The 18960-nt window shown below is 38.8% G+C and overlaps 2 protein-coding genes across 3 annotated transcripts in view; one reads left to right on the plus strand and one right to left on the minus strand.

Moving 5' to 3' along the window:
• LOC110956052 (dipeptidase 1-like) overlaps nucleotides 1-17464 on the minus strand; it is a 40460-nt gene extending 22996 nt beyond the window's left edge. The window contains exons 1-2 of one of the 2 annotated variants that reach the window (XM_051944302.1): nucleotides 17331-17464; nucleotides 9999-10109 (exon numbers count right to left, since the gene is read on the minus strand). Coding sequence is in view for 1 of the 2 variants with exons in the window: in XM_051944313.1 (XP_051800273.1) it covers nucleotides 510-634 (125 nt within the window). In the remaining variant the exon portion in view is untranslated. Of the gene's footprint in view, nucleotides 1-509; nucleotides 3172-9998; nucleotides 10110-17330 lie in introns of those variants that run through there. The other variant, XM_051944313.1, reaches the window with a different exon arrangement.
• sult5a1 (sulfotransferase family 5A, member 1) lies at nucleotides 7809-18610 on the plus strand. Its single transcript, XM_022201301.2, has 6 exons — nucleotides 7809-8148; nucleotides 13514-13725; nucleotides 16877-17003; nucleotides 17108-17205; nucleotides 17471-17651; nucleotides 18219-18610. The coding sequence occupies exons 1-6, from the start codon at nucleotides 8010-8012 to the stop codon at nucleotides 18365-18367; spliced, it is 906 nt and encodes a 301-aa protein (XP_022056993.2). The 5' UTR covers nucleotides 7809-8009; the 3' UTR covers nucleotides 18368-18610.
• The last annotated feature ends 350 nt before the right edge of the window (nucleotides 18611-18960 follow it).

Raw genomic sequence — 18960 nt, forward strand, 5'->3', positions numbered from 1 at the left:
AACTGCCTGTTTTGTTGGATGAGAACTAAAAATTGCTTCCATATGCAGACTTCCAGAACAGAATGTAAAATCTTTACCGCTGTTGCTCATGTACACAACAGCAGATAACATCCATTCATCCATTCTCTGCACACCGCTTTATCCTCATTAGGGTCGCGGGGGGTGCTGGAGCCTATCCCAGCTGACTCGGGCGAAGGCAGGGGACACCCAGGACAGGTCACCAGTCTGTCACAGGGCTACATATACAGACACACAATCACACTCACACCTACGGGCAATTTAGAATAATCAATTAACCTCAGCATATTTTTGGACTGTGGGAGGAAGCTGGAGTACCCAGAGGAGGGAGAACATGCAAACTCCATGCAGAAAGATCCCAGGCCCAGGCCGGGATTTGAACCAGGGATCTTGCTGCAAGGTGAAAGTGCTAACCACTACTACACTGAGCAGCCTACAGCAGATAACATGCAAAGCATTTTTTATTTGATGTAAAAGAGGTTTTCACTTACCCATCAATGAGCGGAGTCTCAGACATCAGCCTAAAAGCTCTGGTCTTCAGATCCTCAGCCGAGTTGACGGCGCAAGAACTGATCCACAGCACCAACCATGAAGCTAAGACCACCTTGGTCAACATCTCTTAAACTTTTACACACTGTTAAATGCACTGCTCTTCTTTTTCCTTGTGTTTCTAAACTTTTCCCCAAAACAAGTTTATTCTAGTTGGTCTCTCTTTAACCTTGAAGGAGGAAAAGTTGTCAGTCAATTTCACCTGGTTTTCTGCCTGTCTCTGTTGGTTTTGCCTTTGAATGTCAGCTCTGATCATCGCTCCTCCTCTATCTTGAATCTGTTTCTCATTACAGCGTCAGCTGTCATAAATGCAGCACAATAGTCTAAACATTCCTCCAGTGGTTGGCCAGGACATGTTGGTTAATGTATAATGTGACTTTTGACAGTTTTTCTAAAGTTCACAATTTATGCTTTGGACAATTTTATCTCGAAGTTTTATTTTGTCATTCATGTGGATTTGAAACTCAATGGGAACATTTTCCAGAACTATAAACCAGTTTAATTATCCTCTCTGTGTAAAAGAATGTGTTGATGACTGTTTACCTGTAGAGGAAAACTCCTAATGTAAACTAAAACTTAGTGGGCTTGAATGATAGAATGAAGAGATCTCATACAACACGGCTGAACACTGTGTAAATGCTTCTTTAATGTTGTTCACAAATTCCATGAAAAGGGTACAACCAACTGATTCTATTTAGAAAACATTGTCTGTGCAGACAGAACTTCTCAGCATGTTGCTGACATTTATGACAGATAAATTTCCCTCCATTGCACATCTTTTTTCCACATTTTCTTTGCTAAAATAGTGATAGTGTTCATGACGATGCTTACTCTTACTGTTGTTGACCTTTTTTTCCTTCCTCAATCTCTCCCTCACCTTTGGCGCAATTCCATATTAACAATAAAAGTACATACAAAATCACACATAAGCCACATGTCACTTTATGATCTGCTCTGTATGACCTTTGACTGATTGCAAGAACAAGTTGTTCCTCACACCTGTAAATGCTTGTACTTTCAGTTACACACGTGGACAAAATTGTTGGTACCCCTCAGTTAAAGAAGGAAAAACCCACAATTCTCACTGAAATCACTTGAAACTCACAAAAGTAACAATAAATAAAAATTTATTGAAAATTAAATAATCAAAAACAGCCATTACTTTTGAATTGTTGATTAACATAATTATTTAAAAAAAAACAAACTAATGAAACAGGCCTGGACAAAAATGATGGTACCTCTATAAAAGATTGAAAACTATTTGACCAGAGTGACATGATTAACTCAGGTGTGTCATTTAATTGACATCACAGGTGTTTCCAAACTCATAATCAGTCAGTCTGCCTATTTAAAGGGAGACAAGTCGTCACCCTGCTGTTTGGTGAAAAGGTGTGTACCACACTGAACATGGACAACAGAAAGCGAAGGAGAGAATTGTCCCAGGACATCCGAAAAAAAATTATAGACAAACATCTTAAAGGTAAAGGCTATAAGACCATCTCTAAACAGCTTGAAGTTCCTGTGACAACAGTGGCTCATATTATTCAGAAGTTCAAGACCCACGGGACAGTAGCCAACCTCCCTGGACGTGGCCGCAAGAGGAAAATTGATGACAAATTGAAGAGACGGATCGTTCGAATTGTATCCGAAGAGCCCAGAGCAACCTCCAAAGAAATTAAAGGTGAACTCCAAGGCCAAGGTACATCAGTGTCAGATCGCACCATTCGTCGTTGTTTGAGCCAAAGTGGACTTCATGGGAGACGACCAAGGAGGACACCACTGCTGAAAAAAACTCATAAAAAAGCCAGACTGGAATTTGCAAAAATGCATGTTGACAAGCCACAAAGCTTCTGGGAGAATGTCCTTTGGACAGATGAGACCAAACTGGAGCTTTTTGGTAAGGCACATCAACTCTATGTTCATAGACTCAAAAACCAAGCATACGAAGAAAAGAACACTGTCCCTACGGTGAAACATGGAGGAGGCTCAGTAATGTTTTGGGGCTGCTTTGCTGCATCTGGCACAGGGTGTCTTGAAAGTGTGCAAGGTACGATGAAATCTGAAGACTATCAAGGCATTCTGGAGAGAAATGTGCTGCCTAGTGTCAGAAAGCTTGGTCTCAGTCGCAGGTCATGGGTCTTCCAACAGGACAACGATCCAAAACACACAGCCAAAAACACCCAAGAATGGCTGAGAGAAAAGCGTTGGACTATTCTAAAGTGGCCTTCTATGAGCCCAGATCTGAATCCCATTGAACATATGTGGAAGGAGCTGAAACATGCCATTTGGAGAAGACACCCATCAAACCTGAGACAACTGGAGCTGTTTGCTCATGAGGAGTGGGCCAAAATACCTGTTGACAGCTGCAGAACGCTCATTGACAAATACAGAAATCGTTTAATTGCAGTGATTGCCTCAAAAGGTTGTGCAACAAAATATTAAGTTATGGGTACCATCATTTTTGTCCAGCCCTATTTCATTAGTTTGTTTTTTTAAATAATTATGTTAATCAACAATTCAAAAGTGATGGCTGATTTTGATTATTTAATTTTCAATAAATTTTTATTTATTGTTACTTTTGTGAGTTTCGAGTGATTTCAGTGAGAATTGCGGGTTTTTCCTTCTTTAACTGAGGGGTACCAACAATTTTGTCCACGTGTGTAAATGCACTTTAGCAGAGCCACATAAAACTACTAATTCAAATTACACTAAAAACCAAACCTTCTTAGAAGTAAAATGTTGCTGTTTTAAAGGTCTCACATAGTAAAAATCCATTTTATTGCACGTTTTATGTCTTAAAACCTTGGAGATGTAAAATAAAAGCTGTAACAATATAAAGACATTTTTACTGCCATTACTCTAACCCCGCTTCAGATAAACTGCCTCCAAGTTTTCAGAATTGTATTCAATTTCTATGTAGAAATTAAAGAACCAATAGTTGTTCAGCTAAAGATTTGCATAATCATTCAACCTCACCGCCTGCAACCCCTAAATGAGCCTCTCAGAAAGAGTAGCTGCATCTTAATCCAACAAGTTTGTTTACTTTCTTGAGCAAATAACACAAAATGTTCTGCTATTGGCTGCAAGAGTGAACACACCACTCTTTATGCACTACCAACATCGACTTGAACTTTGTCATTCAGCAATGTACGTAGTACACAGTTAAACAAAATGATACTTCTCTCATCCATTTCACAATGTAGAAATACAAGTGTTAATACTATAAAAAAAATAAGAATAAATATAAAGTGAAATTAAAAAGACTAAACTAAAAAACACAAGCATACATCAGAATCATACTCGCAAGTGGGGTGAAAATATGTGAAAATAATGGGACTGCGGTGATCTGTTGTTATGCACAATATAATGTACATTAGTCCTGAATGATCAGTTATTGTGCTAATTATACACAATATAGTGTAGATGACAATTATACATGGTATAGGATATAAGTGATAGCTATACATGGTACAGATCATAAACACCTGATACAGTGTAAATAATAAATAATGCAGAGCGAGTGGTTATTAACATGGTAGGTACGTAATCACACATAGAACAGTGAAACACAGTCTATAGTAGTTGTGTACATAATGTCATGTACTTATATAAAGTGCAATGTGTGTATTTTTGAGTTTGGAGGTGATGTAGCTGTATGTGCATGCTGGTCTACATGTGTTGTAGCCGCAGGGCGTTCAACAGTCTCACTGCCAGCATCCAAGAAAATATGACCTACTGGATTACTTTTATTGACATGTTCTACAACAATAAGAAAATCAATCCTTTTTCATTCCTTTTCTAAAATAGTTTTTCATCGTTAACTTCATCGTGAACAACCCTCACAGTCCGACTGGCGCATCGGCGTGTCAATATTGTTGCGCCGCTGTAATCAAACGAAGCAGGGAAATGAAGCGTCGACGAGTCTCCCTTCTTGTCTTGTCTTGAAAGTCCAGATTTTGATCTTTCTATCAGTTTTTGAATCATGTTGATCGGCCAAGTAAAACCAGAGATATGATCAATAAATAACGCCACATTTTGTTTTTTACCGAACTTCACTCAAGCATATTTCCGGCGTCTTTAATGCATGGCGAAACTTTGAACTTTGGACTCAGTGGTGAGTCCTCTCTGCTGACAGCGCCTGGCTAGAAACACAGGCCCTTGGAGCGATGGTTGGTGTAGGACGGAAAATGTGGACCAGATTTTCACAAACCTGGCGTTCTCTGGAGAAAAAACACAAACTGGATTTCCCAAAAGGTTTTTTTTTTTTTTTTGCTGTTAGAATTTTTTTTTTTTTTTAATTTGCAATTTTACAGAAAAATACAACAAAGGGATTTCCCAAAAGGTGACTGAGAAACTTGGAGCTGAGTGACAGAGACGCTCTGACGTGGAGCGGCAGCACAGACACGCCCCCCCCATCTCTGTGTTAATACACTCAACAAAAATATAAACGCAACACTTTTGTTTTTGCTCCCAATTTTTTTGAGATGAACTCAAAGATCTAAAACTTTTTCCACACACACAATATCACCATTTCTCTCAAATATTGTTCACAAATCTGTCTAAATCTGTGATAGTGAGCACTTCTCCTTTGCTGAGATAATCCATCCCACCTCACAGGTGTGCCATATCAAGATGCTGATAAGACACCATGATTAGTGCACAGGTGTGCCTTAGACTGGCCTTTTAAGTGTTGCATTTATATTTTTGTTGAATGTAGTAAGAGAAGGGAATACTCTAGAAATACACAGAGGAGAGATGGCCAAAGAAAAGAAAAAAAAGGAAGAAAAAAAAGATGGCCAAAGTATGGATTTGGAACTTTCTATCATTTCATTTAGTCAGGGGATAGTTATAAGTCTTTGGGAGAGCAGCACGTCTTTCACTGGCTTTGGCCACAGATCACTCTCTCTGCTCGACACAGAGAAGACCAAAGATGACAGAAAATGAAGATTTTGTTTCAGATGTAATATACTACTGCTACTACTAATAATAATAATAACAAAACAACAACAAAACAACAAAAACAACAACACCAACAATAATAATAATACTAAACATATTCTAGCAATGGAGAACACCAGGACTCCAGATTCTCCCTATGGTCCTAAAGCCTGTTTCTATTGTTTTTGCCATTGTAGAGACTGTGGTGGACAGAAGAAGCTTTTTTGGAGTGGCACAAATTCATTTATGCAAAATTTTATTGTGACTCCTGATGATTTTGTAAATAGTTGTGTAAAAGTGCCTGAAAACTTCCTGCACTTTAGTGAAAATAATGGTATATAACTGTGTTTACTGCTAAATTTGCACATTATTTTGTGACATAGACAATTTATATTTGCATTCTAAGTTCGGAAAAGGGTCGGTTACACATTTTTATGGTGTCCACAGTAAAACAAAAAAATCTAACTTTTTCCTACTGGGACTTTGTATTTTTTCTGCAATTTTAGGTCAAGTGTGTTCATACATTATATATCAAAATATATATTTAATTATAGAATAACACAGGTGAGGTTGTGCTGAAAAAAAGACACCAAGCAAAGCAAAAAGCAAAGCAAAGAGTTAACGCTAATAAAAAAGAAACAACCAGAGGCTGACAGTAGATCATGCAACATGAGCAAAGCATCAGCTTTACTGTGAGACTGAAGGAATCATTACCCATTGTCGAGCTGCTATGATGATGTGATGCAACTGATATTGGGACAACAGATATGATCATATAGAAATTGCATGTTTATGATTCAAAGTAGGATGGCATCTCTATACAACAAGAGAGTCACAAGGTAATAATTCCAACCTAAAGACCTTACATAACGCTAAAAAATAGATTATTAAGTGTTCTCGAAGACACTGCACATTTAAATCTTCATTTATCTTGAACAACAGATAAGATGCCCTCAACTGAGGTATCGCTTAGGACAGCATCGATCCACTACCACTATCAACTCCGCATTGTTATCTTCAAGGCTGCTTTTCCAGGGCAAAGTAAAAAACAAAACAAAACAATGCAGTATTAGTGTTTTGCTACAGTGTCTCATATACAGTCTCATGTCATACCTTGCACATTTCAGAGAGTCTGTATTAAATGTTCCTCAAAAAAGGAAGAAGTTTACTTTGAAATTAAATCAGTAAATTGGCAGAGCTGCGTACTTTGAATAATGTACACAAACACTTTGGAATTTGAGAACACTTAAAAAGAAACATTTGCATTTGAAAACAACTACTTATTTTTCAACTGACCAGACACGCTCTTTTATCCAAAAAGATCTATCAAGATGTAAAATATCATCAAGCTAAAGCTAAAATCCTCTTCACCAGCGTACTAGCAGCACAGACGTCTTGATAAAAGGATGGACTGTGTGTTAACATGGCGTCTCTCCAACATGTTTCATCATAATGAACTGTGCTTAGTCAGTCTGTCTTTCTTGTTCCCTACATTTGTTATACTAAAGTAAAAAAAAAAGAAAAGAAAACTTGTACATGGTCTCCATTTGTTTGTCCAAGCATAACTAGGTTGTGATGCTTTTTCTTGGAATTCTTGGTTGAAGCACTGTAATGTTATACAGAATTTACAGACATGTATTTTTTATATTGGGGGCTGCACAGTGGAAGTAGTGTTCAGCACTTTCGCCTTGCAGCAAGAAGATCCCCAGTTCAAATCCCGGGGTGGGCCTGGGATCTTTCTGCATGGAGTTTGCATGTTCTCCCTGTGCTTGCGTGGGTTTTCTCCGGGCACTCCGGCTTCCTCCCACAGTCCAAAAATATGCTGAGGTTAATTGATTACTCTAAATTGCCTGGAGGTGTGAATGTGAGTGTGATTGTTTGTCTGTATATGTAGCCCTGTGACAGACTGGCAACCTGTCCAGGGTGTCCCCTGCCTTTGAGTCAGCTGGGATAGACTCCAGCACCCCCCGCGACCCTGGTGAGGATAAAGCGGTGTATAGAGAATGGATGGATATTTTTTATATTATACTTCAGAGTGTGAGGAGGATTCAGAACAAATTATGTCTTGGTTGGGTGTATCTGTGAGTGTGCACATGCAAATATAAATGAATAGACTGCTATAGCTAGACGCAAACTTCTAGGTTTTTTTAATCAACATATGAATCTTGTACATAAACACTGATAAAGTGTTCTTTCCTGTTTAGTAGTAACATGAAAGCTATGGAAACTGGGCAAGTATCCCAAGAAACACCCAGTGTCTGACGCTCAGTTCCGTTTGCTTTCTCTCTCTCACTCTCTCTGATTCAAGGAAAACCCCATTTGATCACTACTTGATCATTGCCAGGGTGCCACATAGACACAGGGACAGAACGGGGAGACAGACAGAGACAGGCTTAGCTACAGAGAAAAACATCTACAAAAAGAAAACTGGTTGGCCAAGGGACATCCAAAAAAAAAAAGAGAGAGAAATACCAAGACCAGCAGATACCTAAATATATCAAGATATGGCCAGGCTGGATGTCACAGAGAAGTTTCAAGGCATTTCATTTCCCGGACATCTTCACACAAAGGATTCGTTGGAGTTTGCTGTCAACTTTCTGTTCAAGGACACGGATGTGCTCATTGTCTCTTATCCAAAATCAGGTAAGAGAAAGGACCAATTATCAGTTTGTCTTTAAGCGTAATGCAAATAATCACATGAGCAATTTTAGCACAACTATTTGAAGAAAAATATCTACACTGCAAAAACTCAAAATCTTACCATGTCTATTTGTCTTATTTTTAGTCCAAATGTCTCATCCCAGTCAATTTAAGATAAATTCACTTAACAAGTGACATTTCAGCAATATCGCGTTAAGTCAAACAATCTTGAAATTATCTTTTTTTGAGTTGTATTTTACAAGAAAACTCAACATAATTTTAATACATCTTAAATTAGGAGGTTACATGAAAGCAAAAATCTATTTTTGAGTGAAAAACTGCTACTTTTTTTTAAGCATGATACATTTTCAATTTCAGCAAATATTGTTCATTCTGTACATTTTCTTATTATGAAGTGCATTATTACACAGTAATTTCACTTTTGATGTCCTAGTTTCAATAATATTTTAAATGAAACTATCTGATCACTTATAGTAAGTAAATAAAGAATAAGGCAACAAGCTTCTGTAAAGCATCGTGAGACAATCTGAATTATAATTGGAGCTATATAAATGAAATTGAATCAAACAAATTTTATTTCAGTAGGTGTAAATATATGTCTATTTTATTAAATGGTAGTTCAGTATCATCATTTGCTAAACCACAGATTAAATAAAAATGAAGACGAAAGCAATAACAAAAAAATAGTTTCTTTAGGACTTTACAGTGCCTCACATTGTGGAGGCGAATGGAATTAGATTTGTGGTACACGATTACAGAGAATTCAGAAAGTTCAGCGGAAACACGTCTTTCCAGAAATATTCTGTGGTATTATACACAATCCACTCCCACAGAACACAGTCACTAGTGGTCTGTGATTTTGCAAGATTTGGAATCAATCCAATACTGAGTAAATACAGGGCCAATATCGCCAATACCAATAACAATACTCCAGACTAACTTTGGATTTGTCGGTACGTTTAGAACAAAGGTTCGGTGCTGCATATGGTCGGTCACATCTGGAATGAAGATGGGGCTGTAAATGACATAGTCTAAGAATCAGACTAATTCCTGGGTAGGAAGAATCTGGGTTGTTGATGAAATCACAAAGTGAGGGGTATCCACCTGATTTGTGGATATCCACAGTGTTCATTTTTGACAGTTTTGCAAATATATGTGCAATACTTCTGTCACTGAAATAGGAAATGCTCTTTTAGGATACATTTTACATTACATTTTTTGCACAGAGTTACTTTTATAATGATGAATACAAAAAATGTCCCCCCATGGTTATTGTCGTTGATAATAAAGTGTGACAGACATTGTCAGTTGGTCGATCTCACCTGGTTCCACCTGGTTACAAGTGAAACACTTCACTAGCTGAACATTTGCTTATTGACAGACACTACATTTACCGATGTTCCCTAAACACCTCAAAGTGCGACTGCGGTAGATGCTGCTCAGACTGGCGGGCGAAGAAAAATGATTTGAGTGAGATAACATGTTCTCATTTCAGAGTAGTCCAAAATGAAAGTGGCTGATTTTATCCAAATGTGGTGTTTTCCATGAGCAAAGCAAACCGCACACGTAACTGAGCTACGTCTTTTAAGAGCAGACACATATTTACATTTCAAAGGCCACATTCAATTGTTTTCATATAGTGTTTTGAAGCTAAAAATCATGATCATGTGAGTAATGAATATTTAATTTTGCAGCCGTGCTATGATGCTAGTCTTTGTAACTGGCATACAGGAGAGAAACTGAAATTAAAATATCAACGTTATACTGGTATCGTTCAATATCGATACCAATGCTGGTATCGATATTATCTAAATTTGGATTGATCCACCCACCTCTAATAATCACAGTCACCTCCAAGGAAGGGGATGGGTTTCATTAGCCTCCCCGGCTCCAGTAGGAAATTCACTCCAATGTCCAGGTTTCAGTGAATTCAACAAAGGTACCTAGTAAGAGTAAAAGCCCAATTAGCTGACTAGAATGGTTGTGCATAGCAGCAGCCAGTCGTCTGTATAGTTGCTCATGGTCACACTCGACGAGTGACACAGTTGTTTGAGGCGACACATAGACCTGAAAGTGTTAACAGGACTTTAGTTTGTTGCTTCCATCTGCTGAGTTTATCAAACACCTGCAGCATCAGAAAGCAGCAGGATAAATGTGGAAAAGACCTCTGATCTTGCCTTGTGATGAAGGGGATCTTTTTAAACTTGAAAACATGGAGGGAAAAAGAGAAAACATACATTGATCTCGAGGCTTTTCCTATCCTCAACAAACATCACCTGTAGTTCCACCGGTGACAGACAAACTTGTTGAGTTGTGGGTTTGGATAAATTTAAACACCTTATTCCAGTGAAGTCCTGCAGCAGAAACTCCTGTTCAGAATTTGTCCTTCAACTATTTTTTAACCCAATTAGAGTCCAGGCAATTAGAACACACATGAAGGACATGGAGGTTATGATAAGTGGAGATTTAGGTTCTATGATGTCTCTGTCAGCATTTCTCTCCATTCCTGGCTTTTGCTCAGATAGTTTTATCTGCTACTGACGCAATGGGATTTAAGAGGCACGGTTAGTAAGATGCCGGAGCAAGGTTCACGACCTGAAATGCACCACTGACTCAAGAAAACTGTGTTTTTCTAGCATATGCGCATTCACTGAAGAGAGTGTTTTATTTCAGTTCCCAAACCCTGTTGGGACTAGACCTCAAAAAACTGGTCTTTACTGAAAACAATGAGAAGACATCTCAACAATCATCAGCTTCTTCCAAATGGCTGCCACATCTGTCCAACACAACACACCTGTAATTTTGATGATTATTTACAATAATTATAAATCATCCTTAAACTGAGACTTATTAACAATTATCTCTTTTACAAGAGAGACCTGGCCTAGAATGGCAGTACATACAGTTAAAAACAACAGTTTTAACACACAATCACATTTAAACATAAACATAAAAAATACAACTGATTTTACAAGATTAGTTAAAATAAAACATTTGTTCTGAATTAAAACATTTGCACTCCAGAAGCCTGGTTATGACTGGATTGATCTTAGCCTTAAATGCATTCAGAGATACCAGACTTTGGAGTTGAGCTTTGACTGCAAAATGTTCCATGTACACACGTGGACAAAATTGTTGGTACCCCTCAGTTAAAGAAGGAAAAACCCACAATTCTCACTGAAATCACTTGAAACTCACAAAAGTAACAATAAATAAAAATTTATTGAAAATTAAATAATCAAAACAGCCATTACTTTTGAATTGTTGATTAACATAATTATTTAAAAAAACAAACTAATGAAACAGGCCTGGACAAAAATGATGGTACCTCTATAAAAGATTGAAAACTATTTGACCAGAGTGACATGATTAACTCAGGTGTGTCATTTAATTGACATCACAGGTGTTTCCAAACTCATAATCAGTCAGTCTGCCTATTTAAAGGGAGACAAGTAGTCACCCTGCTGTTTGGTGAAAAGGTGTGTACCACACTGAACATGGACAACAGAAAGCGAAGGAGAGAATTGTCCCAGGACATCCGAAAAAAAATGATAGACAAACATCTTAAAGGTAAAGGCTATAAGACCATCTCTAAACAGCTTGAAGTTCCTGTGACAACAGTGGCTCATATTATTCAGAAGTTCAAGACCCACGGGACAGTAGCCAACCTCCCTGGACGTGGCCGCAAGAGGAAAATTGATGACAAATTGAAGAGACGGATCGTTGGAATTGTATCCAAAGAGCCCAGAGCAACCTCCAAAGAAATTAAAGGTGAACTCCAAGGCCAAGGTACATCAGTGTCAGATCGCACCATTCGTCGTTGTTTGAGCCAAAGTGGACTTCATGGGAGACGACCAAGGAGGACACCACTGCTGAAAAAAACTCATAAAAAAGCCAGACTGGAATTTGCAAAAATGCATGTTGACAAGCCACAAAGCTTCTGGGAGAATGTCCTTTGGAAAGATGAGACCAAACTGGAGCTTTTTGGTAAGGTACATCAACTCTATGTTCATAGACTCAAAAACCAAGCATACGAAGAAAAGAACACCGTCCCTACGGTGAAACATGGAGGAGGCTCAGTAATGTTTTGGGGCTGCTTTGCTGCATCTGGCACAGGGTGTCTTGAAAGTGTGCAAGGTACGATGAAATCTGAAGACTATCAAGGCATTCTGGAGAGAAATGTGCTGCCTAGTGTCAGAAAGCTTGGTCTCAGTTGCAGGTCATGGGTCTTCCAACAGGACAACGATCCAAAACACACAGCCAAAAACACCCAAGAATGGCTGAGAGAAAAGCGTTGGACTATTCTAAAGTGGCCTTCTATGAGCCCAGATCTGAATCCCATTGAACATATGTGGAAGGAGCTGAAACATGCCATTTGGAGAAGACACCCATCAAACCTGAGACAACTGGAGCTGTTTGCTCATGAGGAGTGGGCCAAAATACCTGTTGACAGCTGCAGAACGCTCATTGACAAATACAGAAATCGTTTAATTGCAGTGATTGCCTCAAAAGGTTGTGCAACAAAATATTAAGTTATGGGTACCATCATTTTTGTCCAGCCCTATTTCATTAGTTTGTTTTTTTAAATAATTATGTTAATCAACAATTCAAAAGTGATGGCTGATTTTGATTATTTAATTTTCAATAAATTTTTATTTATTGTTACTTTTGTGAGTTTCAAGTGATTTCAGTGAGAATTGTGGGTTTTTCCTTCTTTAACTGAGGGGTACCAACAATTTTGTCCACGTGTGTAGTTGGAGCAGCACATCTAAAAGCATTCTTCCCCATTTCTGTTCACTGGTGAGAATCTAATGACACCACATTTCTCTACAGTTCAGACACGCCGCGTGATATATACCGTAAACTGCAGCTTGACTCATCACTTTGCAGTCATCCATCCTCTATACACCGCTTTATCCTCACTAGGGTCGCGGGGCTGGAGCCTATCTCAGCTGACTCGGGCGAAGGCAGGGGACACCCTGGACAGGTCGCCAGTCTGTCGCAGGGCTGCATATACAGACAGACACTCACACTCACATTCACACCTACGGGCAATTTAGAATAATCAGTTAACCTCAGCATATTTTTGGACTGTGGGAGGAAGTCAGAGTACCCGGAGAAAACCCACGCAAGCACAGGGAGAACATGCAAACTCCATGCAGAAAGATCCCAGGCCCACCCCGGGATTTGAACCAGGGATCTTCTTGCTGCAAGGCGAGAGTGCAAACCACTACTCCAACTTTGCAGTCAATGTATGGAAAAATTTAAAAGTGTCTTTTTACTGTTGTTATGAATTAATCTGATAAAAGTCAGAGGTCACCGCTTCTTCTCTAATTTCTCTCAACAGGCACCACATGGATGCAGGAAATTGTGACTCTGGTATCCAGCAGAGGAGACCCACAGTTTTCCAGGACTATCCCAAACTGGACCCGAGCTCCCTGGTTGGAGCATTACTACTGTGCTGCTGTGCTGAAGGCCTCACCGCCTGAACGTCGAACCATAACCACACACCTGCCCTTTCACCTGCTGGGCCCTGCCCTCCAGGGCTCCAAAGCCAAGGTCACAGTTACACATTCATGTGATCATCTGAACTACAAACAGAGTGTAATCAATGCTGTTTTTAGGTGGAAAACAAACCTCCAACAATCATAATGTGCTAATTTACATTTCTCACACAGTTCAGTGGAGGTGAAAACTCGATGGGCACATGCTGGCTAACCCAAAAGTTAGAGTTAATCAGCCATTTTGCTGTGAAACTCTGCTTTTTACCAGTCATTTGGCACTGATATATTTCATTAAAAATTGCTCTTCTTCAAAGGCTGAAAGAAAAACTTTAAAAAAAGACTTCAACCAAATTTTGACAACAGCATTTTGCAAAGAGCTAAATTTCACCAAGGACAGTCAGCCCCACCTGTGCTCTGTGCTTTCACGTGTATTGTTGTTTTTCCACATTTTGGGGTATGCAAAATTAAAAGCCACCATTGTGAACTTCTATCCAGCCAATATGAGGACTTTTAATGATTTGTATATCAAGAATAAAACTATAAGTTACTCAGAACCACTAAAACCACCTTTTTTCTGCTGCTAGCAGGTGGAGTTGTAAACCAATAGTGGAGATGGGTCACCAGTAAATAAACTGGTCAGACCGCCACGCGATAATAGGTTGATGCTGGTACTGGAGAATATGCTGGCTGGGATAAACAATAACTTTAATACATATTTTTTCCAATACAGAACACTGACAAGTTCATTTTCTAGCAGTAAAAACTCAGTAGCTATCAGATATCAGCAATTATGTACCTTGGTCAAAGTCCAAGAGAACTGTTTGAAGATTGACTGTTTATGCAGAAATAGTTGGTATCAGCTAACATACCCTGACAGACCACTTTATTAGTAACACTTGTGCAATCTACTGCAATCTAATCCCTTGGATCGGCCACAAATTTTATGCCACTTTTTTCTTTTAATTGATAAAGTCAGAAAGATGATAATTCTACTGTTGTTCTATTGTTACGTTATATATGGATGGTGATCTTTATTTCACCTGTGTTAACGGGAAGGTTAGTAACTTTCTGGCAATTTCAACAAATAATAAAAATGTACTCACTTCTGTGCAACCCTCCCTTATAGTGTTTGATGGGTATGCAGATTTTAATGTGTGGTTCCTGCACAAGATTGGCTCCTGCTCCAGAGGCCTGGCTTATCCCATCCCTCCACCTCCTGCCCAGTACAGAGTAGCAGTCTATATTCAGTCCATTTAATCCACTGAATGCAAATTTGGAGTAGAAAGATACAATAACTGCTCATTTTGACACACTGAGTAACTCTGATTTAAGATGAGTAGCTCTAAGTTTTCATAGCAAAAACATTGAATGAATGTGTTTTCATCAGTGTATAATATCTATCTATCTATCTATCTATCTACACACGTGGACAAAATTGTTGGTACCCCTCAGTTAAAGAAGGAAAAACCCACAATTCTCACTGAAATCACTTGAAACTCACAAAAGTAACAATAAATAAAAATTTATTGAAAATTAAATCATCAAAATCAGCCATCACTTTTGAATTGTTGTCAATGAGCGTTCTGCAGCTGTCAACAGGTATTTTGGCCCACTCCTCATGAGCAAACAGCTCCAGTTGTCTCAGGTTTGATGGGTGTCTTCTCCAAATGGCATGTTTCAGCTCCTTCCACATATGTTCAATGGGATTCAGATCTGGGCTCATAGAAGGCCACTTTAGAATAGTCCAACGCTTTTCTCTCAGCCATTCTTGGGTGTTTTTGGCTGTGTGTTTTGGATCGTTGTCCTGTTGGAAGACCCATGACCTGCGACTGAGACCAAGCTTTCTGACACTAGGCAGCACATTTCTCTCCAGAATGCCTTGATAGTCTTCAGATTTCATCGTACCTTGCACACTTTCAAGACACCCTGTGCCAGATGCAGCAAAGCAGCCCCAAAACATTACTGAGCCTCCTCCATGTTTCACCGTAGGGACAGTGTTCTTTTCTTCGTATGCTTGGTTTTTGAGTCTATGAACATAGAGTTGATGTGCCTTACCAAAAAGCTCCAGTTTGGTCTCATCTGTCCAAAGGACATTCTCCCAGAAGCTTTGTGGCTTGTCAACATGCATTTTTGCAAATTCCAGTCTGGCTTTTTTATGAGTTTTTTTCAGCAGTGGTGTCCTCCTTGGTCGTCTCCCATGAAGTCCACTTTGGCTCAAACAACGACGAATGGTGCGATCTGACACTGATGTACCTTGGCCTTGGAGTTCACCTTTAATTTCTTTGGAGGTTGCTCTGGGCTCTTTGGATACAATTCCAACGATCCGTCTCTTCAATTTGTCATCAATTTTCCTCTTGCGGCCACGTCCAGGGAGGTTGGCTACTGTCCCGTGGGTCTTGAACTTCTGAATAATATGAGCCACTGTTGTCACAGGAACTTCAAGCTGTTTAGAGATGGTCTTATAGCCTTTACCTTTAAGATGTTTGTCTATCATTTTTTTTCGGATGTCCTGGGACAATTCTCTCCTTCGCTTTCTGTTGTCCATGTTCAGTGTGGTACACACCTTTTCACCAAACAGCAGGGTGACTACTTGTCTCCCTTTAAATAGGCAGACCGACTGATTATGAGTTTGGAAACACCTGTGATGTCAATTAAATGACACACCTGAGTTAATCATGTCACTCTGGTCAAATAGTTTTCAATCTTTTATAGAGGTACCATCATTTTTGTCCAGGCCTGTTTCATTAGTTTGTTTTTTTAAATAATTATGTTAATCAACAATTCAAAAGTAATGGCTGTTTTTGATTATTTAATTTTCAATACATTTTTATTTATTGTTACTTTTGTGAGTTTCAAGTGATTTCAGTGAGAATTGTGGGTTTTTCCTTCTTTAACTGAGGGGTACCAACAATTTTGTCCACGTGTGTATCTATCTATCTATCTATCTATCTATCTATCTATCTATCTAGCCAAATGCACAAGCTCATTTGCTAATCTATAATTAAAAATTTGCCTTCCCTATGAGCTGGGTTGCAACAACTTCATACATTTAAGGCAGAATTGTTGTCACAGACTGCAGATGTGTTCCTAATATGATACAACTTTCTAATGTCAATATTAGTAGCAGCCTCAAAAAAACAATCATAGAAAGTGCAGTGAATACTAAGTAGAACGTGCTGACAGTGCTGCTCTTTGTCACCTCACAGATCATCTACGTGAGCAGGAACCCTAAAGATGTTGCTGTGTCCTTTTACCACTTCCACAAAATGGCCAACTTTCTCCCTGAACCTGGTGATTTTCATGAGTTTTTAGATCACTTCCTGGAAGGCACACGTGAGTTGCCATGAGAATAAAGGATGTTTGTTTCTTCAAAATCAGTTCCGTCAACTGAATTCTAATCAACTGCTCAGTATTTTTGTCACACTTTTCTGTTTCAGTGTACTATGGCTCCTGGTTTGAACATATTAAAGGCTGGATCAGTCGTACAGCAACCATCAACAATCTGCTTCACATCACCTATGAACAGATGTCACTGGTAAAGGAGTAGTGTTGTCACACAAAAAATATACTTAAAACAGACAACTATGTGACCAGATTCTAAAATGCCACTTATTTATGTTGCTTCCTAATGCAGATCAATGAGACAAAGTGGAAATTTACCTTGTGGAAATGTTGACATGTAGTCTTTTCTTCAAACTCAGCTTTGAATGACACTCAGAGGTTACATCGAAGAGTCATATAAAACAATGAACTGATGCAATCCAAAATTTCTCATACTGTTGTCTTCTTCCTGCTGTCAGGACCTCCATGCCACCATTAAGAAGGTCAGCGCTTTCCTGCAGTGCCCCCTGGTGGAGCCTGAGGTGAACAACTGTGTGAAACACTGCAGCTTCAGCAGCATGAGAGACAACAACATGATCAACTACACCCTCGTCCCCAACGACATTATGGATCATAGCAAGGGCTCCTTCATGAGAAAAGGTGTCTCTATTCACTTGTATGCAGATACTTTATTGACTTCATTGACTGATTGAAATCAAAGAAACTTAGTTGCCAGAAAACTAGAATTTGCTTTAATCCAGACATTACTGACAAGTCTATTTCCACGAATATAGTTCTAATCTGAGGGTCAGGGCCTCTCAGAGGGTCCCAAGGTGAGTCTGAGAGGTAACAAGATTGGGTAAAGAAAAAATATTCTGTTAAACAAGTTTTCTTTAAAAAAAATATCCAAAGAAATTTTGACAAAAATCCTTAGAATTAAACAGTCAGGGAAACAAAAATGTTATTGGTGTGGTTGAACTCCTCTCAGTTCCATATTATTGCTATAATATGGGATGACACAATTTGTATTAAGTATAAGAACTTTGCACCATTTTAATACAGAAATTAATTTGATGAATTTTTGCATTAAAGTCTGCAATGAATAAGTATCTTTACCTAAATATCAAACTCAAACAAAATGCATTTTTGTCCTTTAGTTATGTAACCCAAAGTTGCTTTTTTGGCTTTTAATTTATGATCATTTTCCCTTCATTTTCTACAACACAGGTGAGATTGGAGACTGGAAAAACATGTTCACCAAGGAGCAGAATCAACATTTCGAGAGTGTCTGTACCTCGAAGATGAAGGGCTGCGCTTTGGAGTTTGTGTGGGAGAAACAGGACAAAGAGGAGACAAACACTGAAGAACAAACCTAACAGAGAAACACAGGACTGTACAAAATCTAATTAGAAATCGTGTTGGATCCCTTGAGATGTGAATTGTTGCATTTTAAACAGTGTTAGCTTAAAAAAAAATCCTGCTAATATGCAATGAATTCAAGTTTAAATCAAAGATTGAGGCAACCTTTAGTTACTTCAATGCCCACCACTATATTCTGATGCGAGACTTCTAATTATGCTTTCAGTGTTTTATTGTAATAAACATATGAATAACAGTCAGATCGACCGGATCCTCTCATGGTTGAACATTAATGTCTTCAATCACTTGTTTCTGTGTGAGACTTCAGGCTGCTTCAATACAAAATAAATATAATATAAACAAAGAAAGTGACAGTTATGTAAGCGCCACAACAATGAACAAGGACAGGTTGAAGGTTTTAACATAAAGCTCCTGGTCCAGAGGCCTGAGTCGTCCTTGTGTGTCCTGTCACCTCACTCAACCAAAGAAAAGTGACGGTTACCCTGCAGTCTCCACACACTGCAGTGCTTTGATATAATCCTATTGACTGTGTGTGTGTAAGTAAACATACGGTGGTGCACAGAACACAACGTGCTCCGGCATTGAACTC

The sequence above is a fragment of the Acanthochromis polyacanthus genome, chromosome 2, assembly GCF_021347895.1.
Source record: "Acanthochromis polyacanthus isolate Apoly-LR-REF ecotype Palm Island chromosome 2, KAUST_Apoly_ChrSc, whole genome shotgun sequence".
Taxonomy (NCBI): Eukaryota; Metazoa; Chordata; class Actinopteri; family Pomacentridae; genus Acanthochromis; species Acanthochromis polyacanthus.

Excerpts from the sequence above, each read along its gene's own strand:
- sult5a1 (XM_022201301.2), top strand. The coding sequence starts at position 8,010 with ATGGCCAGGCTGGATGTCACAGAGAAGTTTCAAGGCATTTCATTTCCC. Across the intron at positions 13,726-16,876 it reads TCCAGGGCTCCAAAGCCAAG|ATCATCTACGTGAGCAGGAA; the intron begins GTCACAGTTACA and ends GTCACCTCACAG. Across the intron at positions 17,652-18,218 it reads GGGCTCCTTCATGAGAAAAG|GTGAGATTGGAGACTGGAAA; the intron begins GTGTCTCTATTC and ends TCTACAACACAG.